Source organism: Amaranthus tricolor, chromosome 17 (genome assembly GCF_026212465.1).
Source record: "Amaranthus tricolor cultivar Red isolate AtriRed21 chromosome 17, ASM2621246v1, whole genome shotgun sequence".
NCBI lineage: Eukaryota > Viridiplantae > Streptophyta > Magnoliopsida > Caryophyllales > Amaranthaceae > Amaranthus > Amaranthus tricolor.
In genome coordinates, this window is record NC_080063.1 from 11,748,429 (window position 1) to 11,774,502 (window position 26,074).

The 26,074-nt window shown below is 33.8% G+C and overlaps 4 protein-coding genes across 5 annotated transcripts; 2 read left to right on the top strand and 2 right to left on the bottom strand.

The window, feature by feature from the left end:
• Positions 1–244: 244 nt before the first annotated feature.
• Positions 245–15,186, bottom strand: LOC130804855 (glutamate--cysteine ligase, chloroplastic). 2 transcript variants are annotated; one of them, XM_057669476.1, is made up of 17 exons: positions 14,996–15,186; positions 13,978–14,278; positions 11,936–12,086; positions 11,253–11,360; positions 8,359–8,451; positions 6,682–6,765; positions 6,143–6,211; positions 5,990–6,060; positions 5,832–5,900; positions 4,792–4,885; positions 4,437–4,526; positions 4,244–4,324; positions 2,868–2,960; positions 1,559–1,639; positions 1,413–1,482; positions 1,055–1,144; positions 245–614 (listed from the first exon to the last, which is right to left on the bottom strand). In XM_057669476.1, exons 2-16 carry the CDS (start codon positions 14,268–14,270, stop codon positions 1,056–1,058), a joined length of 1,536 nt encoding a protein of 511 aa, XP_057525459.1. In that variant the 5' UTR covers positions 14,271–14,278; positions 14,996–15,186; the 3' UTR covers positions 245–614; position 1,055. The 2 variants fall into 2 exon arrangements, with proteins under 2 accessions (XP_057525459.1, XP_057525458.1); XM_057669475.1 differs by having other exon boundaries at positions 250–617; positions 14,996–15,185.
• Positions 15,187–16,874: 1,688 nt separating this feature from the next.
• Positions 16,875–18,385, top strand: LOC130804857 (AT-hook motif nuclear-localized protein 16-like). The gene has a single exon (XM_057669479.1). It carries the CDS (start codon positions 17,248–17,250, stop codon positions 18,037–18,039), a length of 792 nt encoding a protein of 263 aa, XP_057525462.1. The 5' UTR covers positions 16,875–17,247; the 3' UTR covers positions 18,040–18,385.
• A 378-nt stretch (positions 18,386–18,763) lies between these two features.
• Positions 18,764–20,705, bottom strand: LOC130804856 (5-amino-6-(5-phospho-D-ribitylamino)uracil phosphatase, chloroplastic-like). Its single transcript, XM_057669477.1, has one exon. It carries the CDS (start codon positions 20,094–20,096, stop codon positions 18,945–18,947), a length of 1,152 nt encoding a protein of 383 aa, XP_057525460.1. The 5' UTR covers positions 20,097–20,705; the 3' UTR covers positions 18,764–18,944.
• Positions 20,706–21,464: 759 nt separating this feature from the next.
• LOC130803752 (uncharacterized) lies at positions 21,465–22,814 on the top strand. Its single transcript, XM_057667952.1, has 2 exons — positions 21,465–21,676; positions 21,719–22,814. The coding sequence occupies exons 1-2, from the start codon at positions 21,465–21,467 to the stop codon at positions 22,812–22,814; spliced, it is 1,308 nt and encodes a 435-aa protein (XP_057523935.1).
• The last annotated feature ends 3,260 nt before the right edge of the window (positions 22,815–26,074 follow it).

Genomic DNA, 26,074 nt, shown 5'->3' on the forward strand with positions numbered 1-26,074 from the left:
AATCTAATCTTAATTAATTATAATTACTATCAATTTTTTGAATAAATAGTATATATATTGTTGATTAGTTGATTACTGTTCTCGAGTACTTTCAATTATTATCAATTTTTTAAATTAGTTGTATATATGTTCTTGATTAATTGTTTGGTTATTATAAAATATTTTTTTTATAGGATTAAATTGAAAACAATATTTTTTTTGTATTAAAGATTTTTATTTATTAAATTTCTACATTGTGGATTGTGCTCTCACTAATCCTAGGTCCACCACTGCATACCATAGTATAGAAAAGAAGTATGTATTATTAATTGGGTAAACGAGCTGAGGCCGAGTTAAGTCAGCATACAACATTGTTCAGAATCATGCCCAGACACTTACAGTAAAGACAACCAACTGACAATCAAAGATCTTACATCAATGGCAAGTCCTTCAAATCTCTAGAGTAATGAAGACAGGATGAACAAGCTAGTTAGATGATTCAATTATTGGAGAAAAAAACTGTCTCAGTCTGCTTGACGTCTCGCTTGTTTAGTGAACAAAATCTCTTACACTCATATTTGGGTTGGAGTATTAGACGATTGATTATGTGCGGTTTGCCCATGAGATCTAATGTTCTTCTGAGTCATAGACAAAAAAAAAAAAAAAGAAAATGTTCAGCCCCGCGGATACTATGATCACATGCCATATTAGATAAAAAACCATGATTTCCCATTGCTAAATCAAATAAGAATACCCAAAAAAAACGAGGCCATGACCAGAACTTGAGGAAATGCATGGCTGTGGAATATAAAATAGCTGAATACCATGTAATTTTTTTGTTGAAATTTAAAAATAATTTGAATATTATATTGGGACAAAAACAACTTTTCAAGTCATAGTTTTGCAATATTCACTCAAATGATAAAAACTGACGAAATAATAGTAGGTTACAGCTCGAAAGTATTAATGTAAAACTCAAAAATTCACCATTTTTAGGAAAACGGGTCAGGTCTTGTTAGAGTTGGTTCAAAATTCGACATGTCTAACCCAAACAATCCACAAAGATAAAGATTACCTTAATAAAGAAGCTCCTCAAAAACAGGATCCACATTTTGTCCCCATTTTCCATGGTACATCTCCAAGAGCCTCTCAGCTGGGGTCACACCTGCAATATAGAAGCCATTCAGCACAAAATACCAAACTGCGGCATCGACAACAACTATATTTTTCTTTCAAAACAAGCTTATTAAAGAGAAAAAGAGAGGTGGTGACCTAACATTTCAATATATATGAAGTTTTCAACTCGAAATGCTAAAAAACAAAAGGTCGTAAAATTGGAATCGCATAAAATTTCATTTGAAAGTAATTATCCCAAATTCTATGAAGGAAACGACAAAAAAAAACACATTTATACATTTTCACAAGTTAAATACCTGTTCTGACCACTTCGGCCACTTCATTTAAAAAGCCAACCTCCTTGAAGCCCCTTCTTTCTAAACCATCCTGAGGAAAAATTCAAAACAGTAAAGAAGGGTACATGTACAGTAAAACGCGGACAAAAATAATGTAGCTAGCTTACCTTTGCCAATTGTAAAACATCCTCTGCAATGTGTTTTACATAACCATCTCGGAACGGAGTCTTGAGACCAAGTTTTGGTACCTAAGCAGTAGAGTCATAACTCAGGCTTATGATCTTAATCATTATCATTATATATTCTATTATATAACTACTAATCCAACATTATTTGCCACATGACATCTTTCAAAGAAAAAATTTGCCGCCAAAGTAAAACTTTTGAAAAGGAAATAATTGTATAGCATAATAAAGTACTATTATTTTGTTGATATAATAGAAGTAATAAATATCATTATTTATATATAGTTAAAATCAATGAGTTTTTATTTTATATTCCGTGCTAGGCACTAGAAAATTTCATAATACAAAAGCAGCTTTCTACATCTAGCTGCAAAGGCACAAGCAAAATGAGTTCTCAGCCCTTACTTACTCAACGCATTATTTATATATGATCTAAAAGAACCACAAGGATGTTGAAGGACACCGGCTTACGTGACTGAAATTTAATCAGAAGGATTAATGATGAATTACACATGAAATTTTTGTCCTGATACTTGAGTTAAAACCAGTATTGGATATTAGGTTGAATTGTAATTGTCTGGGACCTACAGATTTCATGATAAGCAGAAGTGCATAACAAGTTCTGTAACTTTTTCAAACTCTAAATTGGACAGAGTGCGAGGTACAAGAGAAAGCATCAAGAAAAAGGTCGTGGAATTTTTAAAAGTCCCAAACATCATTTAGCATGGATACTAAGATCTCAAAAAGAAAAATGAAATTAATTAGAAAGACTAGTAGACATGGCAGATGACTGGTAGCCTCAAACTTACCTACTGGCGAAATACTGGGCCATCATTTGTAAATGGGATAAGGATCAAGTATTCAAGTTGTAGGGAACAGAAAAAGAATGGTCCAGAAAGAATGGGTATAATGTGCATCCACCTGTACTTAAAAGAAGAAAGCACTCATACTATCACTTGAATTTAGTATACTGAGGGGTCTGTATACTGTAGTCTGTAGATTACAATAACAGACACATAAGACTGAGAAGCCTTTTAAATAGTGGTAACAAAAAAAAATCTGGGAACCCTACTCCCTGCCTTATGCAACTATTGCAGTTAACACTGGAACGGAACTCAAGATTCAATCTCTAACTAACAAATTTATGAATTTTAGTGGGGAAGTTGTAGTGTTCCAAATACCTTTTTCTCATACTTACTATCCTACATAGAGACTTTCAACATCTTGTTTCCAAAACAACAATAGTGTTAAATGAAACTCAGATATGTCGCGCAATAGATAATGGTGGTACCTTATTTCTTAGCATGTCTCTTTCCTCTTTGGTCCAATCAAAAGTCATGTCTAGAACACTTTGTAATGAGTCCTTATCATATAATAAACCCACCTGAAATTCATAAATGTTAAAGATCATTAGAGCTGCTACCTCAAGAATCTGCAAAGAAAACTTAATGGCAATTCACAGAAGCAAACAGATATAGTCCATTCAAGAAAACCTTATAATAAAAATTTATCAGTCTGTTGTTTCCTAGGGTACACAAGTTCATAGAACCAAATGTATACTCCGTCTGTCCCATTGAGAATGCAACATCTAAAAAGCTTTGAAATTGGGAACTTAAATGTCGCATACTCAATGGGACAGAGGGAGTATATTATTATTGTACTTTTAAGAAGTATATCAATAGAATACATAAAAAGGTATACTATGCATTAGGACAAAAACAAACAAATCATTAACATAAAACTTTTGGAGGACAAATTGAAATGGTAGTAATAAACCTTATTTTAATAATGGTATTTGGGCGTCTAAATTTTTTTTAGATAGTGATATTCATTAATAAATTTGTTACAAAAAATTCAAAACTTGTTAAGTTACACATAAGTTGAAAATCGTAAAGATTCAATTATACTTTGGAGATAATACTTAAAGTTAAGCAACAACCCACAAAACATGAAGTACATATAATTACTTATTTAATTTATTGTTTCATGATAGGATAAGTTAAATATTTCATTCACTTGAAATTCAATCAGGCAACATGTCATCTAAACTAGTACCATGTACAACAAATTATACCCAAACCTTATACTATCTTAGATCAACCTTTCCTACACAATATTAAACAAGTAGAAGGACAAAAATCCCCCAAAGATTCCCCATACAACCAGCCAAACCCACCTCCCAAAGCTATCTTTGGCTACTTACACACTCAAACAAGCATCTCTAACCAAAGTGTTTTTTGTTCTTCTCCAATTTGTAATGATTCAAGCATGCAATATTCAAATTAAAAAGAGCACAACACCACCCCCATGGCTGTCCATTTTCAACAGCCCCTACACACCAACATCACTATATATTCTCCATCTCCAAACATACAAACATTCATCCTGAGTTCAAGTACTAAAAATAAATTCTTTTTCTCATCAAATCTCTTTCAAAAACCAACTATAAACTATAAAAGTATAGAAGTTGCATAGTTATGAATGCAAAAGGCAATGGTCAATAGTGGCTAAGCTAGATATATAAAAACTATAAAAGTTGCATAGCTATGAATAGAAAAAATCATCATAATATGGTATGGCTATAGTTTATTAAGTCAATAAATGATGGAATATACCCAACATTCCAGTAATGCACATAGTTTGGAAATTATAAATGATGGAACATACCCAAAATGCTGGTAATGCACACAATCTCCTCCATGGTCCTCCATCAGCACCTCGCATCTCCAAATACCTCTTTAGCCTTACCTGAAAACAAAATTGAAGTTTAAACACATAAAATACAGGTACATGATAAATATATTATTAATGGTTGAAAACAAGTAGCATAAAATCAATATTCTGAATGCATGTGACAAACCTCGGGAAATATTGTTGTCAGATGATTCTCCCAATCATTCAGCGTCGGATATTCACCAGGAAGAACTGAAAGTTTCCCTTCCATGAAGTCCTATAATTATGATAAAACAAAATACCATTTAGATAAGACGTATGTATAAGACACTCTATAATTCAACCAAAAATCAACTAAGAAAAAAGATCCAAATCATCAGTTTGTATTTGCATTCCATAACCCAACCCACTCCCGCCCCTTTTATCTCAAAATAAAAAAAAAATGAAACACTTTTCTGTGTTTGCTAATGGGAGGCAGGCAATTTGAGATCTGGAATACTGACTAGATAACTTTATTCAAGCTTTTAAGGGAAGAAGATTACCCGGAAGGAAAGCCCACTGCAGTCAACATATTTCTTGTTTCGATAAACAAAGTACATTGGCACATCAAGAGCATAATCCACATACTGCTCAAACCTGCATGAATTACAAGAATAACTACATAAGTAAATATTTTACAAACCACATAATGGAACCCTTTACAAAGAAGAAAAGGAAGACGAAACAAATGCAAATATATAACTGCAACACATTGACAGAACAGTTCAACCTTCTAGCACAAAGCATCAAGCACTAGAAAGCAATGTTCAAAAAGTCTCAAGGTGCACCAAGGCGATACGGGTTCTAGAACCTAGAAGCAAAGCGCTAAGCAAGAGGTGCATGCATCTTCGAACCGAGGCACAATCCTCCAATTTAAAAGATTTTGTATGCAATTATTTCAGGTTGCTGTCTTCTACTTCCATGATGAATTTACGTGGTTGAAAGGGGTTAGTCTACTGATAATCATGGTTGGCATCAGTTTATTTGATTGGTTCAAGTATAGCCAATATGTTTCTGTTTGGCTTGCTGCAATAATTGATTGTTGGTTTCTTTAGTGAAATGATTGTCACATCTTTGTTATTACTTGCACTAGACATTCCTAATATTTTTTGCACTAATGTCATAATATGCATTCCCAATAGAGCCAAATATCATCTTTGGTTTCAGATTATATTATATTATAGTAAAATTACTCATTGAATCATTTGTGCTTCTAATATATTAAGTTGCAAATGATCAAGGGTCAATCAAAAATAACCCATTTGTTATTACAAGGGTAAGGCTATATACTGACATTCGACCCCCAAATCCCACCAGGCATGTTGTTTAGTTACCAAAATAGAAATGCTTCAAAGTAAAAAGGCAGACCAAAATATAAATATTGGCAAACTCATCGGGACAGAGGGAGTATTCCATTATTATGCTCCTAAAAGACAAGAATTAGCTAGACAAGTTTGTACCAAATTACATAGATATCAACTTATCAAAAAGACTCCAAAAGGGAAATCAATTCTCAGAAATTTACGATGGAATGAGTACTCACCCGAAAGTGTCATCAAATACAAAGGGAAGCATCCCAGTACGATTCTTATCCGTATCAGACCAAATATGACTGGTAAAAGAATGAAACAAAATTAAATTAAGAATGAAACAAGAAAATAAATCGAACAAATCAACTTGTCTCAGAGGTATATTAAGAACCTTCTCATACTGAGATACCCATTGGGCTTTCCTTCCTTGAAAGGAGAATTAGCAAATAGCGCAGTTGCAATCTGTTTCATTTAATTCAATTGTCAGACAAAGGGCTGAGAAATCTTTCAACATCTCAAATAAAAGTTACAAGACTTCACTCACAGGTTGTAATGCAAGACCAGCACGGAATTTTCTAATCATGTCAGCTTCAGAACTGAAATCCAAGTTCACCTGAAACGCACAAAACACATCTAAGTAAGCTACTGTGATGGTTCATAATTATCAACTCCTACTGTCCGAAAACATGGTAAAATCTTAATTTACAAGTTCCAAAGACTGGCTAAAAAAACCTTAGAAATTTGCTAGGAAACAACCTTAGGAATGACAAAGAATACAACAAGGATGTCTTAAAGCAACAAACTGGTTAAGTGGACAAATAATAAAAAAAAAATGTATATAGTAATAGGTGAAGTGTGAACCATCAACGCAACCTCATTACTGAAAGAATAACCATTTACGAGTTTATTCTCCACCACATCACCCGCAAAATGTAATAAAAAGTAGCAATTTTACGAGCTTCTATTCTACACCACCCCCAGGTCCCAAAATAGGGGGAAAAAGGAGCTAAAATATTTTTTGTAACAGAAACACATTTTCAATATAAGCAGCAATGCAGATTGCAGAAAAGAAACAGCAGTTACCTGGACAGTGCATGTCCTGAACATCATATCAAGTCCAAGTGAGCCAACTTTAGGCATGTAGTTCCTCATAATCTCATATCTACCCTGATTGCAGCAAATTGTCACTAGTTTGTAACAGAAACACCAATATATGTATAAAAAAAAACACAGAAGCATGATTCATACGTAGAATACATAGCTACAAGAAACCATCTGAAATCTGGGAACCAAATATGAGTAATAATACTCCCTCCAACTCAATTTAGTTGTCCCATACTCCCATTTCATTTTGCACACATGTTGATGCACTTCTCTAAGACTTAATATCTCTAATTTAACATAATTAAAAATTATAAAAAGTTGACATTAGTAATCTTTACATTGAGACTAATCAAATAAGATCTCACTTAACTATGTTTAAATTTATAGATAGAGAATAAAATACAAATTAAGAATGATCGATAAAATGTGCTAAAAAACAAATGGGCAACTGAATTGAGTTGAAAGGAGTAACAAATTTTGAAGCTGTTAACAATCACCAATGTAGACACCTGTCATAGATATGATGTAAGCACTCAACAAATCACATTGTTGAATTTGAATGTCTACAACATTTTATGGAATTAACGAAAATACAAAAGAAAAGACGCTACTAATAGGTAAGATAGCTTTAAAAAAAGGCAAAATTATAGAAATTGTAGTCATTGGTGACTTGGTTTACCCAAGGTTTGACTTAATTTAACTAAGCTTTGACTCTTCTAATCGTAGTCAAGTAGTATGCAAAGAAGAGATTAATTTGCAATAGTTTGTCTTGACCAAATTAAGCTAAGCCTTTGGGAATCATCAAAGAAGGTTTGTCTCCATTAACTTGGAGTTTCATGGCATGTGATTGTGTAGCTTGGGAATATTAGACATGGTGGGAAGTGTTTCGAGAATGGAAGTTTCCATTTCAATTCAAGGCTTGGGAACTTGGTGTGGTTTGAAAGAAAGTGCAAAAAAACATTGAAAAAGTGTCACGTGAAGCATGGCTTGATCGAGCACTCATGTTCAATCAGACGCATAAGCATTCAAAGTACCAGTTTCCTCCGCCTTCTTCGCTTGATCAATCGAGCTAGAGGGCTCGGTGAAGCAAAGGTCTAGCTCACCAAATGTATTGTGCACACCTTTTCTTATAGCTTTGGGCTTTTGGATTTCTTAGCCCTCTCTATACAAAGATGAAATGTTAGTCTTTCATAAGTATATTCTAACCCTTAAAAACAAACAAATTAGCCTCTAGAATACTCCATGCATTCTCTTCCCTACTCTCTTAATTGCTCAACCATTGCAATTTCTTCAGATTTGTGAGCTTATTCTCTTGTTCTTTGAACACATAATCAAACACTAGTCTAAGTGAAGACATAGCCATAGTATGATGACCTCGTAAATTTGTTGTTTGTTTTGCTTGGTTATTGCTCATTTCATTACAATTACTTGAACAATAGTTCAAGTTCATTAATTGCATCAACCAATATATTACTCAATGTTTCAAACCTGTATTCTTTTCTTCCCTTGGTAGTATATCGATCATTTCAGATACAAATAAAGAAGGAAAAGCAAACAGATGATATTTACTTTTTAACATCATTATGTATCATAAAGGAGATAGCAGGTAAGGTAATGGTTTTTCTGATGTCAATGATTTGAAAAAATTCGAGTTACCTTGGGCATTACTGGGATGTCCAGGAGACCCCATTTGGGCTGGAAACCAATCCCTAGAAATCCAATTCCCATTTCTTCTGCAACAGCTTTGACCTGCCAGAAGAACGATAACATCAAGGACCTCATTGTATAGTCATTCATGAGAATATCAACAAAACAAAGATGTTGTTATCTATTATATAGAAAAATTTTAAAAACAATATTTGTCTTCCCCAATATTCTAGAGTACAAGCATTGCGCCATTCCACATTAGGACTTGTCACAAAGCCAAGACTTCAGAAACAACAGTAAAATACAGGCGTTCAGCCATGCTTCATCAATCTGTCTAACAGACAATCTCAAAATCGATCCAAGTCATGGACTAGAATTATCAAGCAAATAGTGTTGTTCGAACTATCAATAGAAGTCCCTAACAATACAAGTATACAAACCCAAGCCGGCATGAGAAAGGCCCTCTTATGGTTCAACCAATTCAACGATCAATGAAGAATGAACGATGAAAAATGAACAAGGACTAATGATCAATGAACAATGAACGATGAAGAATGAACAAGGATCAATGATCATTGAAGAATGAACGATGAAGAATGAACAAGGATCAATGATCAATAATGAAAGAACGATGAAGAATGAACAAGGATCAATGATCAATGAACAATAAACGATGAACAATGAACAAGGATTAATGATCAATGAACAATGAACGATGAAGAATGAACAAGGATCAATGATCATTGAAGAATGAACAAGGATTAATGATCAATGAACAATAAACGATGAAGAATGAACAAGGATCAATGATCATTGAAGAATGAACGATGAAGAATTCTTCATTGATCATGGATCCTTGTTCATTCTTCATCGTTCATTCTTCATTGATCATTGATCCTTGTTCAGTCTGCATCGTTCATTCTTCAATGATCATTGATCCTTGTTCATTCTTCATCGTTCATTCTTCATTGATCATTGATCCTTATTCAGTCTGCATCGTTCATTCTTCAATGATCATTGATCCTTGTTCATTCTTCATCGTTCATTCTTCATTGATCATTGATCCTTGTTCATTCTTCAATGATCATTGATCCTTGTTTATTCTTCATCGTTCATTCTTCATTAATCATTGATCCTTGTTCATTCTTCGTTGATCATTGATCCTTGTTCATATTGATCCTTGTTCATTGTTCATCGTTTATTGTTCATTGACCATTGATCCTTGTGCATTCTTCAACGTTCATTCTTCATTGATCATTGATCCTTGTTCATTCTTCATCGTTCCTTCTTCATTGATCATTGATCCTTGTTCATTCTTCATCGTTCATTCTTCATTGATTATTGATCCTTGTTCATTCTTCATCGTTCATTCTTCATTGATCATTGATCCTTGTTCATTCTTCATCGTTCATTCTTCATTGATCATTGATCCTTGTTCATTCTGTATCGATCATTCTTCAATGATCATTGATCGTTGATACCCAAATAATATAAAACAGATCCTGAATACTAAGAAGGCCAAAAGGAATAGCACTATATCTCGCCATCTGCCAAACATTTTAAATGTGTCTTCCAGCAAGCCGATAAATTATTAAGAAAACTCCAAAAAAGAAGAAAGCACTTCCTCTGTTTCTAATTAGCCATTTGGTTGCATCACTTCCCATTAGAAAATACTTCCTCCGTGCATTTGAAATTAACACGCTTTTCTCAAAAAGCTCTCACGTCGATTTTTGAAACGTGTTAAAACTCAAAGGGATAGTCAGTAACATTAGTATTTTAGGTATGCTGCCCCACATTCGCATCTTTTCCTCTCCCTTCCCACATGCTCTCTCATCTACATGCACTTGCATCTCTTCCAGTTGCCTCAATTCATTCCCCCCTCTCCAATTTTCTTAATTTGCGTTAAAAATTCTCAATAACTATATTGTGAAATGGATGAAGTAAAATGGCAAAATTGTAATCAGTAAAACATACGTTCATATAACTGACATACTGGTCCAAAAGTATCCTCCTTGTACATCACTTATTCTATGTGCATCTACACATGCTATATCCTTCGGAAACATCTCAGTAAATGTCATAATGTCATATCCATATAAGTGATCATAACAATCTAAATTGCACAACAAAGACCCCCTTTTTGACATCTCATCACAAGACATTAATTTATATATAAATACTAAAACAAGAACCGGAAAAGCCAGAATCTACTACACAGCATTAGAGCATTGATCCTACAATAATACTTAATACTTATACTTAAATTAAAAAATACGAGTTGTAAACTGATCATGATTTATCAAACTAAAGATACAGATGTACTGCAAGTATAAGATTTATTCAAACATAGAGTTCAAAAGTTTTGAAATGATAGCTAAACAAAACATTGATGTTTTTACATCCTTAAACATTATACATATTTAACCGTCCTTCATAATCTGTTCACTCTATGTACGTCTCCAACTCTGGAAAATAAACAAATCTAAGCTACTAGGTACTTGCTTCAAATATAAAAACGTCATAAATACTACAAAAATTATTCCAAATATTGTGTACTCCAACCACATTCCCTATATATTTTATAAGCTTAAGTTGTATCTACAGAGTATCATATCCAAAAAAATTGTTTTGACTTATTTTATCCTTATTGAATTTATGTATTAAAATATCTTTTAAGTAACAACCATGCATCGTATGGGCTCCAAATTAGTTCTTTAATCAAGACAAGCTGGTAACAAATTTATACACTTACAGCTTAACAAACCTAGAAAAAATTGAAACATGCTGTATATATACTTTTATAAGTCAAGAGATGAAAAATGGGACAAAGTTTCAACCGCCATGAAAGAAATATCACATATAAGCTCCAAGTTAAGGTCAAGACAATAATCACCTAAACTAACCTGGTATAGATGCGAATTGACTTCAGCACAAGTCTGATGTAATGTTTCTAGAGGAGCACCACTAAGTTCAAATTGACCACCAGGTTCTAGTGATATGCTTTGCTTCCCCTGACAAGTAACAACACAACAACAAACACATCATGTTATATTGACACCAGCAGCAAACATCAATATCCAAACAAGTCAACAAGATTAAAATTGAAATACATATGATGGTCAATTATCAATAGTAACAAACTTCCCACAAAAAGAAAGGGTTACGTTGAGAGTAACATTTTGTTAATGGGGTATATCAGTATATGGAAACAGAAACCTCAACCTCAGTTGGCGAATATGAGAGTGTATTCTCATTCCAATCGGCACTGCTAGGCGCTAGCCAACTTAAAGTTTACTGCAAAGCAATCTAATTATTTTGTATCACTCACATTTCCACCCAATTCAGCTTTTCTTCGTTTAATCACCCAGTCAACTGATCCATGCCCTTTATTCACTCTCTAACAAATGTAGCATGCAAATTGATGGTTTCGGGTACGGTTGCAGTGGTACAACAGTACAACTAAATAGACTACCCAAAAGCCATCCAATATTGCAACGTTCTTGCGGAGACTTCAAGCTAAAACAAGAGGAAAGAAGAAAGATAAAATTACCTACGACTATAGCATCGAGCAAACAAAAAGTTTTACCTGCTTAAGTCCAATTATATAGTCACCCTCCATTTCTTTATCCCAGTCAAATCTCTCAGCAATACCATTGAGCAACTCAGATATCTGTTCATATTTCATAGGGCGTAATGTGCCAATTTCAAAGCCAAACTTCTCATGTTCTGTGCCTATTCTGCAGGTATAATAAACACGTGCAATATTAAGAACCATACTCGAAAAAAATGGGGAGGGAACATGTTACTGCATCCAATCATAAATATCAATAAAGAAAATAATATCAGACACCAAAACTCACGCAAGTCTCAAGCTGACAGTTGTCTGCCCAGTTCAAATTTTTTTCATATCTATGAAGCCACATACAGCATGCATAACACCTACCAAAAGAAAATGAGGTCTTGATGTAAAAATAGCTTAATTATAGGTGTGAAGTCACAGGTTAAACCATTGTACAATAAAAGGTGGCATTGTACCGTAAAGGTGTAAGCTTTACATTTTAGGCCGGTTCAACCCCCCTTACCACATCAACATGAATGTTACCGCAATCACAACCAAAACCACTTTTTTAACCATAAGTTTAGCAGCTCATTGCCCCTCCACACACACACGGTTGGCGGCACAGCACCAACGTCAAGTCCTTTTCTTCATTTCAACAGTAAAGGGCATGCTAAGCAATAGGTTTCTTGCAAACACTAAGAAGGTCGTAATCTCGTATGTAGAAATAAACAGTGACAAACTAGTGTGACACCTGTGCGCATGTGCCACATAATTTTTTTCTATAATAGTTTTAATTATTATAATATAAAAAAGGATATAACAAATTTAAAGAAGTGATAAGATACATATTAATAAATCATTAAACAAGTAAAACGAAAAATATTAATTGTATTTTGCAAACAATTATCAAATTTTAATACTTACAAAGTTAAGGCATGATAGCATGGCCTAAGCCATCATGACAGAAATTTCTACTTAACAATGACACAAAACATTTATGATTTACCCATTTTGCGACTTCAAGAATTCCAATGTATCCTCCCTTAGGTAGATTGCAAGGCAAAATAGTGTTTCCATATGTGTGTAGGCATAGAATTGGAATTAGGAAACTAAGTAACAATTTCATGCAAACACCTATGAGTTGATTCACGGTAATGTAACTTAGTATTTTGTTAGTTTTCTTGCTTTTATTCATTTAATTAGCAAAAAATAATGAGCTACGGTTTTGAGGGTGTTTTACAAATGGCTTTTTGTTTTGCTTTTTGTGGGTGGTCGAACAACCAAAAAAAGAAGTGTTTAATAAAGGGTTTTTGAGCCAACTAAAAGTATTTCATTTTAGGCCAAAATCAAAAGGCTATTCATAACAACTTTTATTATTGGATTTTGGCTTTTTAGCCACTCTTTTTTGTAATAAACGGCAACAATAAATTTTTACCAAAATCCATGGCCATGGCCAAAATCTTCTAGGAAGCATGGAGCATAAAGGCCCACAATCGTCCCAAGCCCGACCATTAACCCATGGCCATAAAACACTTGATAACATGTTCAAATATCTCAACAAAAAGTGCCAAAATGAGGTCGATTGTGGATTTGCAGAAATGGTCATAGTGATGCGGTAGCAAGAGTGATGACTAATGTGTTTCCGTACCTCCATATCCCTTTAACCGTCCCAAAACACGATATTTACACCTTTACGATGCGGATGGTATCACTTTGGTAGTTTTGAATACCATTATGAATTGGCGAATACGATACAATACGATATGTTGCAGCCTTGTTTTTGCACTATAGCTAATACTTCATATCCATGCTTTATAAGAGAAAGAAAGATCGGGGTTCTTGCAACTCCAAAACCATCTTGGAAAACCAAACCCCCAGTTTCCTATAAACCCAAACCCCCACCCCCTCTAGAATCACAAAAATTTATGAAATATCTCATTTTGAGCTAATAATCACATTCAATAGAGGTATTTTTTATATATTAATGATCACTATAAAAATTGAAAGCAACATCAAGCAACATAACTTAGGGGAGGTGCCCAATTTTCAATTGGCACATATAAACTCACCTCCAGTTCTCTTTAGGTTTGCATCCAGACATAAGATATCCCACAAGGTCCTCTTTAGTGAGAGGCTCTGCAGCAACCACTGGATCGTCTATAGGAGGACTTGCAGCAAAAATGGTACAAAGCCTACGAGAACGTTCACTTTTCACGATGTCTGAGCACAAAAAGCTTGTTTTCTTAACAGAATTCCTTGACGCTAAAGAGAAATTGCTACAGCTCTCCTTCCATACAGCTTCACACCGGCCTGTCTCGGTACGCATGGATAACGGCACAGCCGCATTATAGACAAGTGTCATGATATCCCCTACAAAAGTGAGCAACGGCATCTCATCAGCAGACAAACTAGCAGCTGTCACTCACATTTAACTAGATAACAAACAATAAAACCTTCAAATCAATGGCAAGTGCAACTTCAATTTTCTAAGACAGGAAACTTCTGATATCAAATAGCTAGTTGACCACACTCTAAACAGCAGAAAAGATCCTTCTATTATGCAAAAACTACAACATTTATCGATAAACAGTTCAACAGAAGTAGAAATCAAAGCCAAACACTATCCCAAAATAAGCAACCCGTGCAATTGAGTTTCTCATTGTGCCCCATGCACCATAGATCAATCAAAAACCGACTTATTCGATAATCGATTATCACAATTGACTCTTAACAGGTAGCATTAAGTATACAGAAAGCACAATTATCCAGTCATTAGCGGTCTAATTTGAGTATCACCCAAAGTGAAGTCCAAAAATTCCCAACAAATGACACTGAAACTCCATTTGGCAATTCGCCCAACACTAAAAATTAAAAACAACAGCACCCAGAAATGCAAACAACTAATCTGATACTTAAAAAATAAAATTAACTATGACCTACGGGATGCGCATGAAGCAAACATCATCGAGTTTGTAAATTGTAATGCATGATGTAACAGAGTGAGAATAACAAAAACCCATATATGTAATTACAAAAATTCAGTAAAAATTGAATAGAAAAAAGAAATGGGTTATGATATGAAATTACCTGGGATTTGATTGAGTTCAGGTGAAGGGAATAAAGTATGGATTTGGCTTTGCTTAGTACAATAACAATGACAGGAGAGGTAGAGAGAAAAGGAGAGGTGGAGTTGAAATCAAATTGGAATTTCAATTCCTAAAAGTGAGCGATAAAGAATGGCCGAAGGGGTAGTACTGGGAACTGGGAAGGTTCATCTGCCCTTAAAGTTTTATCAAAAAAAGTTTCAAATCATTAATCCCACTATTAATCATTCACTAATCCTTTACCGTTGTTCCCACAAAAATATTTACGAAATTGAAAATAAAATTTTTTAGATAATAAATATATTATTTTATTAATTATATAATAGAATAAAATTGAAAATTATAAGCATTAAAAATATTAAAATAAAGTTATTGGATGATAAGATGGAGACCACAGCTATTTAAGAAATGTTTTAGCAAAAATAGTGGAAAATATGTGAGAAGTATAAGCATTATTGAAATATTTAAATAAGAATGAACAAGATTAATTATATTCAAATTTTATAATATAAATAAAAAGATATTTTTTGGAAACTAGAAATGAAACAACCCAAAACGACAATTAAGAACAACTCTGAAAAACGGAGAGAATAGTATATATAGTTTAGGAGTAGAGCGTACATATGTCGAATTTTAATCTGACTCAACTGATTGACCTGACACCTGACCCTGTAGGTATTAGGAAGGTTCATCTACCCTTTATTAAAGTTCAATAAAAAGTTTTACATGAACTAATTTTTTTTAGTTGTAATCTATGATTTTGTGATTTTTTTATTTGAGTTTAATATTGGATAACAACTTGAAGAGTTGTTTATAACCAAATATAATAAGAAAAATTATTCTTAGAATTTTAACTGAAAAAAAAAATCAAAGTTTTTAGCTATTTTATAGCAATTGAAATAAAATAATAATAAATTTATAACTTATTGGGTCGAATTCGATTGACCAAAAACCAATCAGATTAATTACTTTGGCAGGTTTAATTAGGAGTTTAAACTGCTAAATTGTGAACTTCCTCATAATTTGATTTAAATCTAATTAGTCCAATTCGGTAAATTACGAATCGACTTGGTAGTTAATGACTTTCTCTACATCTTTTATGATACGAGTTTAATATGATGATTCGAAGTATCATTAAAGAAAAAGCTTTTACATTGTGATTTAAAATGTACAAAATGAGTGCAACGGAGAAGTATCATTTAGATAGAATCTTCTATGAAATGTACAATGGTTTCTTGAATGATTTAACATTGAAAAATCTCAATGTGGTAATAAAACCGTTTGTGTGTTTGATTGGGTTACTTAGCAATGATTGTGGTTGTAACTAAAATTACGATCACCATAAGCTCCATAACTTATAGTAAGCAAATCAACAAGAAGAGTTTTGATTGTCATGGGTGTAACAAAGTACACAATAATATTTTTAAGACTTTGATTATTTTACATTTTAAAAAAAAATATACGGCTTAAAACAAGTAATTAAACTGAAACAAAAGCAATAAAAGTTAATATTTACTAATATATAAGACCTCTAAATTTAGGAGTCATATAGAGTCGATGAGTCGAGAACCTTGTGCATAATCATAACCTTGTACATAAAGAATATTCTTTGCAACATCAAGCATCCATTATTAATCTTCACAAACAATGTTCACCAACTCTTTAGCCTAAATTGCCTATATAAGACATGATATAATTTGTTAATTTTGAAATTTGGTAATAATAATAATATATATAATATATTTATTACTATCATTTTATTGATCTAGAATTCATGTGGACGACTATTAAAATTGATATATTAATTTATGTAGTCGACTCCAATATTTTAGGATTAAGATTTTGACTGTTGTTTTCCAAAAGTGCTATGTGATAATTGAGGTTTTAGCTGAATGAAAAACAATGACTAAATAATGATAATAATGCCACTCCCATTGCATTCCTTAAGGAATTAAGTGAAGAAATAGGTATCTGTTGGTAAACACAATTGACATGAGATTTTCTAGCAGGTGAAACCAAAGACATAACAAGATCTAAATGGAAAATTATTTAAAACAATTATAAGTTTGGTGAAACTTAATTCTCTCCTAATCCTTGATCATTCTTTTCGCTTTTTTGCACTTTCTTAATGCTTAATTAATCCCATAATTTCTCTACTTAAACCCCAACATTAAACTTCTCTAGATCACCCATTAGTTTGTTCATTGTTGCAGTATTTTGTAGCAAATTATTCGAATGGCGGGAAGCATCGACATGAATATACACTCGGTTGAATCAAACGGCATCAAAGATCAGAGCTTTCAAAAACCGGGAGTCGATTCAAGAGGACTTATTATCCCCTCAAAGATACCAAAAGCTATGCACTTGATTGTCCCACCGGCTAATGGAGAGCCCACCCGAAGGCCCCGTGGCAGGCCTGCTGGGTCGAAGAACAAGCCCAAACCGCCCATTATCATCACAAGGGAGAGCCCAAACACACTAAGTGCCCATGCCATGGAGGTGAGCTCGGGATGTGATGTAAACGAAAGCTTGATCACATTTGCGAGGAAGAAGCAAAAAGGAGTGTCCATACTCAGTTGTACAGGATATGTAACCAATGTCACTCTAAGGCACCCGACCTCCTCAGGCCCGAATGCCATTGTGACTCTTCATGGTCGATTCGAGATTCTGTCTCTCCTCGGATCAATTCTTCCACCACCAGGAGTTACGGGACTTACACTTTACTTGGCGGGCCCTCAGGGACAGGTTGTCGGTGGGGGAGTGGTTGGTGCCCTCATTGCCTCTGGTCCTGTGGTTATTATGGCTGCTACTTTTATGAATGCTTCTTTTGATCGTTTACCGATTTGTGAGGAGGATAATGAAGCTGCAGCTCAGAACCAATGTTACCCGAATAATCGTCGTCATCACTACCAACATCTCGATGTATCTGACATATGTGGCGTTCCCCAGAATTATATAGCCAATGGAAGGGCTTTGAATCCTGAAGTTTACTCCTGGGCATCTGGAAGAACATTGGCAAAGACCTGAAGCTGGAAATAGAAGGTTTACTACTTCACATGTCATTGGTTTCAGATCTTTTACTAGGAAGAGTCTATTCCAAGAAGTTTATGACTTAATTATAACTTTATCCCTGATGTAATGATTCAACATTTTCAGAGATGGCATAATTATTGAGATTAAATTTTGCAGCTGTTTTTTATAATTCAACAATTCTTGCACAATCCACATTCAAAATAAGGGACAAACAAAATCCACATAAAAAATTCTTGTATGAGATGGTCTCACCGTGAGACATGCCTCATACTTGGGTTAAAAAGCCCAATAATAGAAACTTTTAGCTTATGGGCTTATTGTTTTGAGGTTGTTTCACCGTAAGACGGTCTCATACAAGACGGCATGAATCAACATAGGATGACAGTCGATATAACAAAGATGTTGTTTCCAATTGACCCTTAATAGCAAACATCAATAATACATTATAATCCAAAACCAAATAACTACAAACCTTCGGCTCCGTTCTCGACCGACAACAAATATAGAAAGAAATGAAGATGTTAATTGTTAATACTGCCAAAACTTTCCATTATTGGACTACACCTTCAGTACTTAACTCTCAAAATAAACTACAGTCCATTGAAACTTCTTGTTGATTTTGTTTAGAGATGAAGATTACTAATATTTCCTTATCCTTAAAAATTAAAAAACAACAAGAAGATAGTTCAGGAAGCAGATAATATTATGAATAGGCAAATGAAGCAATAAACTTGTATATTGAACAGAAGCCACATACATAAGAATAACAAAGATAGTCAATGTAGTTATATAGACCATCCCAATTTCTGCTTTTTTGGTCCTAATTTATACACAAAAGGAAAAAAAAATAACATTTTTACCAACAAACAGAAGACAACATACTGTACAATTTGGGTGTGCTACCAGAAGTTATCTTCCACTCCTGTTGTTGTCGATGAAAACCGTTCTTCTTCAAATTCTTCCTCCATCTCCAACTCCGGTTCTTGAAATTCAGGTGATTCTACCGCAGCAAGGTTCTTTAAATCCACAACTGAAAGCTCGTCTAAATGCCTGACAACCAAATCAGCAGCTCCAAGCTCATAAACCGGATGCTTGCTAGCAACGGCAACACACTTCATTCGGGCATCGTGCGCTGCTTCCACTGTCTGGTTCGAGTTTCCAAATACAATGCACCTTTCGGGTATAAATTTCAGAAGTTGTGCTGCATAAATGAACATCTCAGGATCAGGCTTACCCCTGTGAACGTCCTCAGCTGCAACAATCACACTAAACACCCCTTCGATTCCAATATCTCCAATTGCAGCCTCCAAGTTTTTTCGTGGGCGGGTAGATACAAGTGCCATAGGAATCTCATACGCCATCAAAACATCCACGAATTCCCGAGACCCAGATCTCAATCTGTAAATACCACCTTGTAACCTTTGATATATCTCCTCCTTCCTAGAACCCAACCTCCTCAATTCAGCCGGATCTCTAGACCAACAAAGAACTTCAGAAATCGCTTGTTCGTTTTTCATTCCTTCTATCCTTTTCAAAAGGAAAGTCGGTGGAGGCGACTTTCCTTCTTCTTGAGAAAGAGTTAACCAAGCTTGTTTCTCAAGATCAGGATTATCATCTACTACAACTCCTTCCCACTCAAATATAGCACCTAACCACCCACAACCCATCCTTTCTAGCCTAAGTAAAGGATTATGTAAAGACGGATTATCCGCCTTGTTATTAGGCGGCCATACACCCGGCCTTAGATCGGTATCAGCTTCAAGGCTGTAGTTCCACGAGCGTGGTATTCGATCCTTCTTTTTATCCAAGTAAGCCTCCTTTGTCAACTCCATTGCAAGAGCTTTGATCAAACCTCTTGACCCCATATCAATCCTCTCAACTCTCTTTTTGCACAAACATTCATTCCCAGCAATTTTTCTACCTACAAATCTAGCAACCGAAAATCGGCAATTCCCAAGAGATCTTTTCATGTAACCAGCATCCCCAAGAGCCCGGCAACCATAAGGTAGCCGGCACCCAATAAAAGAGGTGGTTGTAATTGCCTCAACCATCTCCACCAATTAACAATTCAATTATTTCACAACCTATATTTTATCTCCCTGTAAAACACAAATTCCTCTCTTCCCTCCCAGACCAAGCTTAATTCACCTTGACCAATTTATACAAAACAAGCAAATCCCTTATATTATTTATTCCTAATACAAGTTCCAACAAATTAAGCTCCAAACTTTAAGCATACAATAAGTAAACCCTAGTCAGAAAGGAAAATATATCAAAGACCCATAAAACCCATTAATCTAATTGATCTAAAAAGCTTCAACTAGATTATGGGTAGCTCAAATATCTCAATTTTAATAAACCCTCGAAATAAACACCACAAATTTACAGGTACATATTGATTTATACATACATATTATCCAGAAACGGAATCTATGGACCTATTATTATTATTTATATATATTTATCCAAAAATTAAAATTAGAAGATATTTATTTACAAAAAGATAGGAGTGACAGAGAGGAACCTGCTACAGGACGGCTTTTACTAAAAATTTGGAGAAGCTTTGAGAATTATTGAGAGAGAGATTGAGATTCTTCCGGCCATATAAAGGAAAGAATTTAGTTTATTTTAGCTTCAGGGAAAAATAAATTTGTGGTTTATAACAGCAGCCATTATTTAATTAGATGGATGTAATTATTATTATTACGACACCTACCGGTGACCCTAAAATTGGGCTTTGGTAATTGACAAATGACACGTGTTTATTCTTGAGCGTTTATCTCTCCTTGTTGATTGTTGATGACTAGTCGTAGTCATTTATGTTTCGATCTCAATTCTTAATATCTCTAATTAAATACTTCTTCCATTTCATAATACCCGTTACATTTTTATTTTTGGCAATTTCATATTACTTGCTATATTTTCGTTTTTAGTAATAAAACAATCATTTAAAGTTCTACCTACCCCTATTTATATCCTACTCTATACCCTATACTCTATAATAAAATACTATACTATACTCCCTCCGTTCCTATTTGTTTTTCCACTTTGGGTATTTCACGGGAATTAAGAAAATTAGAATCTTTGGTGATAGTGGATATTATTTTAATATATAATAGTGGGAAGTAATAATTGTATTGGAATAATGAGAGAGAAATTAATTGTAGGTATAATTAAATAATTAAAAAAAAATCTGATTTTATTGTAGAGAGAGAATTTACATGGAGGGAAAGTAACCACTTTCCAAATTGGGAAAGTTTACATTTTTGGTTCTAAAAAAAGGAGGGAAAAATTAGAAGTACATGGACCAAATACAAAATTTCCAGCCATCCAAAACAGCATAATTTGGCCTTGCATTGGCCAAATTAGAAATACATGGATTAATATAATGAAGAATTACAAATACAATCTCCAAAAAAATGACCTTACAAATTCCTAATGATCTATTTAAGCATAAAACAGCAGCCTCACAGCACTTGTCCAGCAAACAGTATCAAAAGTCCAGCAAACAGCATCACAGCAACTTTATTAAACCCAAACAGCAGCCTCACTCCCACCGAAAACAACTTTTCAGCAACATCATTAGCCTTGTAATGGCTTCAAATGATGAAGATGAGGTAGAGGGGGCTTGGTATTTTTGATCAAATGCATACGATCCAGAGTCAAGCTCCAGTTCCGACGAGGAACCACAAGATAATGATGCACAACAAATAGAACAACAACATCAACGTAAAACAAGGCTTACAAACGACATGAGGCATCTCATTTTACATGAAATGTTGTCACTTAAAGTAAGTGACTCACTCCCACATGGTACATTCGTACGAATAGCAAACAAATACGGTTACACACCAAGAACAATTCGAAACATATGGAAACGTGCAATTGAAACCAGAGAAGAAAGCAAGCCTTATGTTGTCGATTCAAAGTACAAGAATTGTGGAAGAAAAAGAGTTCAAGTGCCACCAAACGTACTTGAATCAAAACCAATGGGTGAACGTACATGCATAAGAGATGTTGCAACATGCTTAGACTTGGCACCAACAACGGTTTGGCGATTGATACGAAGGGGGGAGATTAAGGCACATTCAAATCCATTACACCCTTATTTAACAAATGCAAACAAGGCAAGAAGGGTTGAGTGGATTTTAAGTCTCATTCAAGAAGATACAATTCATCATCATCCAATGTATAAAGGTATGTATGACTTCATACATATTGATGAAAAATGGTTTTACTTAACCAAGAAGACACAAAGAGTTTATCTAGCACACAAAGAAAATATTCTATATAGGGCGGGAAAGTCATCAAAATTCATTCCAAAAGCCATGTTTTTAGGGGCGGTTGCAAGGCCTAGATGGAATAAATATGGCCAATGCACATTTGATGGGAAAATCGAAATTTTCCCTTTCATAAGTAGGGTTGCAGCACAAAGAAATTCAATTAACCGTCCAAGGGGGTCTATAGAAATTAAACCAACTGACTCGGTTACTCAGGAAGTTTATAGGAGCATGCTCATTGAACAATTAATTCCAGCAATTCTTAGAAAATGGCCAAGTGATGGTCCATCGATAATTTTCATCCAACAAGATAATGCAAGGGTTCACATAACAAATGATGATCCAATTAGGCAACAAAACAACAGGCAAGGGGGCTTAACATTCATTCTAACTCAACAACCACCAAATAGTCCCGATTGTAATATTCTAGATTTGGGTTTTTTTAGGAGCATACAATCACTTATGCATAAGAAATGCCAAAGAACATGAATGAGTTAATAAAAGCAGTGGAAGATGCATTCGAACAGTTACATCCAAAGACTTTAACCAATGTATGGATTTCATTACAACACCACTTAAATGAAATCCTAAAGGTTAAAGGGTCTAATGACTATGTTCAGCCACACCTAGGGAAGAAAGTTCAAGAAGACAATGGAAGGTTACGAATACAAGTGCGAGTACCATCACAATTGGTTAGGGAATGTGTACGTTTCCTTAACCCAAGCACAAATCAGCAAGGCACACAAACAGAAAATGAAGATGCTGGACAACTTAATCAACAAATACTTGAAGCATATGATGAAGCAGTGGAAGAATCTCAAAGATGATTATAAATTACAGCCCCTCAGTTTATTTTTTTTCATCATTAAAATTGTTTCTATAAAACTTAGGAGCAACTAATTATGAAATCAACATCAAAATGGAAATTTAAGATCATGTATATGTATTTACGTCATTATATAATGATCATTTCAGTTTTTTTGCCCCCTGATTCATCATTGAGGTCTTTGAACCTCTCAGCTTTTTAAAATTTCAACAAGAAATGACGCAAATTACTGTACATGAAAAAAAATATCATATGATGTGTTGATTGTACACAATTGCTACTCAACCAAGTAATTATAGATAATTTTTCAGATTATAAGTCAAGTAATTGCATAAACACATCACAGGAGTTTTTAAAAAAATTTCAAGAACAGACTTCCAAAAAAAATAAGACGAAATCAAAAAGGTTCAGAAAAAATCCAACATCAAACATCACAAAATGAAACAAATCCAACAGCAAACATCACCAGCACTTATCATGAGTGTACAATGAAAAGGAAATTCAAGAAAAAATTACATAATTCACGTGCGTTTTTTAGGGTTTTTTTTACCCCTTGCGGCAATAACTTCCTCAGGAGTGTCAGGGACAACCAAATTAACTTGGTCTTCATGAATCTTTGATGGAGTTGAAGGATGAACATGAGATGGAGACTTTTGATATGCCTCAAGATCTTCTTCTTCTTCTTCAACATTAGGAGAAGGGGTAGAATCACGAAACCTAGATGTAGCATCATCCTCCATCGCCTTTTGATATGCCTCAAGATCTTTTTTAGTCCATTTAAGAATTTCATTTGAATAAGAGTGTGACCTCCCATTAATGGAACAAGAACAAAATTCTCCACGATCACACAAACCGTCAAAAAGGTATGATGGTATGGTCGAATCACTCTTAGATTCGACGGTTGTCATGGACAAACAAAGGCTTCAAACAGTAACAATGGAAGTCGAAGAAGAAAGCAAAACAGAGGGCTTGAAAAAAAAAACTCAACCAAAATGCACAAAACGAACATCAAAATGAAGACCAAATTCCGATCTACATTTTAATGCAGTAAAAATGGAGTAAAAAAGAGGAATGAACAGGGGATAAAAGCTAAGAAAGCCATGGAAGAAACTCAAGGAAGAGAGAGAAAGCAACGTGGGGAGAGGAAGCAGAAAATGATGATGGTGTTAAATGAAGGAGGCTGCACAGTTACCGTAAATGAATCCAACCTTTAAAATAATAATATATAGGGTAAAAGAGGGTATTTGAGGGGAATAAATGGGAAAAAAAACTTTCCAAAAATGGAAAGTATTCTAAAGTGGAAAAACTTATGGAACTACCCGTTTTAGTAATGTGGAAAAACAAAAAGGAACAGAGGGAGTACTCTATAAAGTAACCTAACAACCTATTTTTTCTTTTTCTTTTTCAATTAATAATAATAAAATATTATACTCTATAAAGTAAACAATCAACTACAGTGTAGGTCAATCACTTTTCTTAATTTCCGTGCCCATGCAAATATAGCAACAATATCAGAACGGAGGAAGTACATTCTTTTTTTTTTAAATAATAGATATTATTTGCATGTTGTGATTTCTTATGGAGCACTAAAGGAAAATAAGAGATCTTGTAAAGAATAATAATATTAATATTGTTCTTTTTACCTTTTAAACTATTATAAAGGTAACTAAATATAACTTTGGTTTAAAAATATATGAATTATACAACATAAATATCATATTGAAATCAATCAGTTTAATTTATTTAGAAAATGGAGAATGTTATTAAAATATGCAATATACATTTTATTATAAAAAATTTTGCGATAAATACTGTAGGTATAATCTCTAAGAAAAATGTTTATATTCATTGAAAACTATAATGTAACAATTTTCTCTTTCTTTAGTTTTTTTTAGAAAACCCCATATGGCATTATTATAATTTTAATATTAGACTATTATGCAATCTATTAGATGTTAATTGTTAATATCTTACGATTTACGATTGATAATATTTTAATTTTTATGGAATAAACTTACTTGACCCTAGGCAAACTACCCACTATTAATAAACAAATAAAATATTTTTTATTAATGAGTTGGATTTCACTATTCTTGGTATCTAAAAGTGGTGGATAGATTACCCGATTAATATATAAATATAAGTAAGCTCGTCTTTCATATAAAATGCTTAAACTTTTGCAAATATCTATCAGATTTCCAATCACGAATTTATATTTCTAGTAAACAATTATAATCATACTTCTATTTTTCACGATAATATTGTTACATTGTTGAGTATTCACTAAATTTATATAATTAATATGACTATTCCAATATAGTATAATATAAAGATTAAAATAGTTAATGAGATGTAACAAATATTTCAATATATGCATGTCAAACATTTACATTCTTCCATACTTTCCTTATCTTATTAACTAATATATTTCCTTTTATATTCTTATGAGTTTTTGTAATAATTTATTCCTTTAACTTATTTAATTGATTGATATTGTTGTAAACTACTCCCTTTGTTTCTTTTTGTTTGTCCATTTTATCTTTTACACGTATTTTTTAGCAAATTTTAAGCTTTAATATCTCTAAGTAGGCATCATAAAAAATTATAAAAATTATATATTAAAAAACTTTACATCAAGATGAATCAAACAAGATCTTACATGAATATATTTTATTTTTAGTATACACTTCAAAAATCGAATTGAAATTTTTCTCTCTTAAAGTGGACAAATAAAAAAGAACTGAGGGTGTATATGTGTAACACCCCGCCCCCTTGGACCGCTGGTGACTACTCATGGAGACTGTAGACTGGCCCCACAAACCAACACAAGTCTTTCCAACGCACTTTGGTCTCACTCGTGCGCACCCCGGAAACACTTCCCAGGAGGTCACTCATCCTAAGATTGCTCCCCACCAAGCACACT

Coding starts and splice junctions, on each gene's coding strand:
- LOC130803752 (XM_057667952.1), top strand. CDS start 21,465: ATGACCTTACAAATTCCTAATGATCTATTTAAGCATAAAACAGCAGCC. Junction 21,677..21,718: donor GATGAGGTAGAGGGGGCTTG/GTATTTTTGATC, acceptor GTCAAGCTCCAG/TTCCGACGAGGAACCACAAG.
- LOC130804855 (XM_057669476.1), bottom strand. CDS start 14,270: ATGACACTTGTCTATAATGCGGCTGTGCCGTTATCCATGCGTACCGAG. Junction 12,087..13,977: donor AAACCTAAAGAGAACTGGAG/GTGAGTTTATAT, acceptor TTATACCTGCAG/AATAGGCACAGAACATGAGA. Junction 2,961..4,243: donor GTGCATTACCAGCATTTTGG/GTATGTTCCATC, acceptor TATGAATTTCAG/GTGGGTTTATTATATGATAA.
- LOC130804856 (XM_057669477.1), bottom strand. CDS start 20,096: ATGGTTGAGGCAATTACAACCACCTCTTTTATTGGGTGCCGGCTACCT.
- LOC130804857 (XM_057669479.1), top strand. CDS start 17,248: ATGGCGGGAAGCATCGACATGAATATACACTCGGTTGAATCAAACGGC.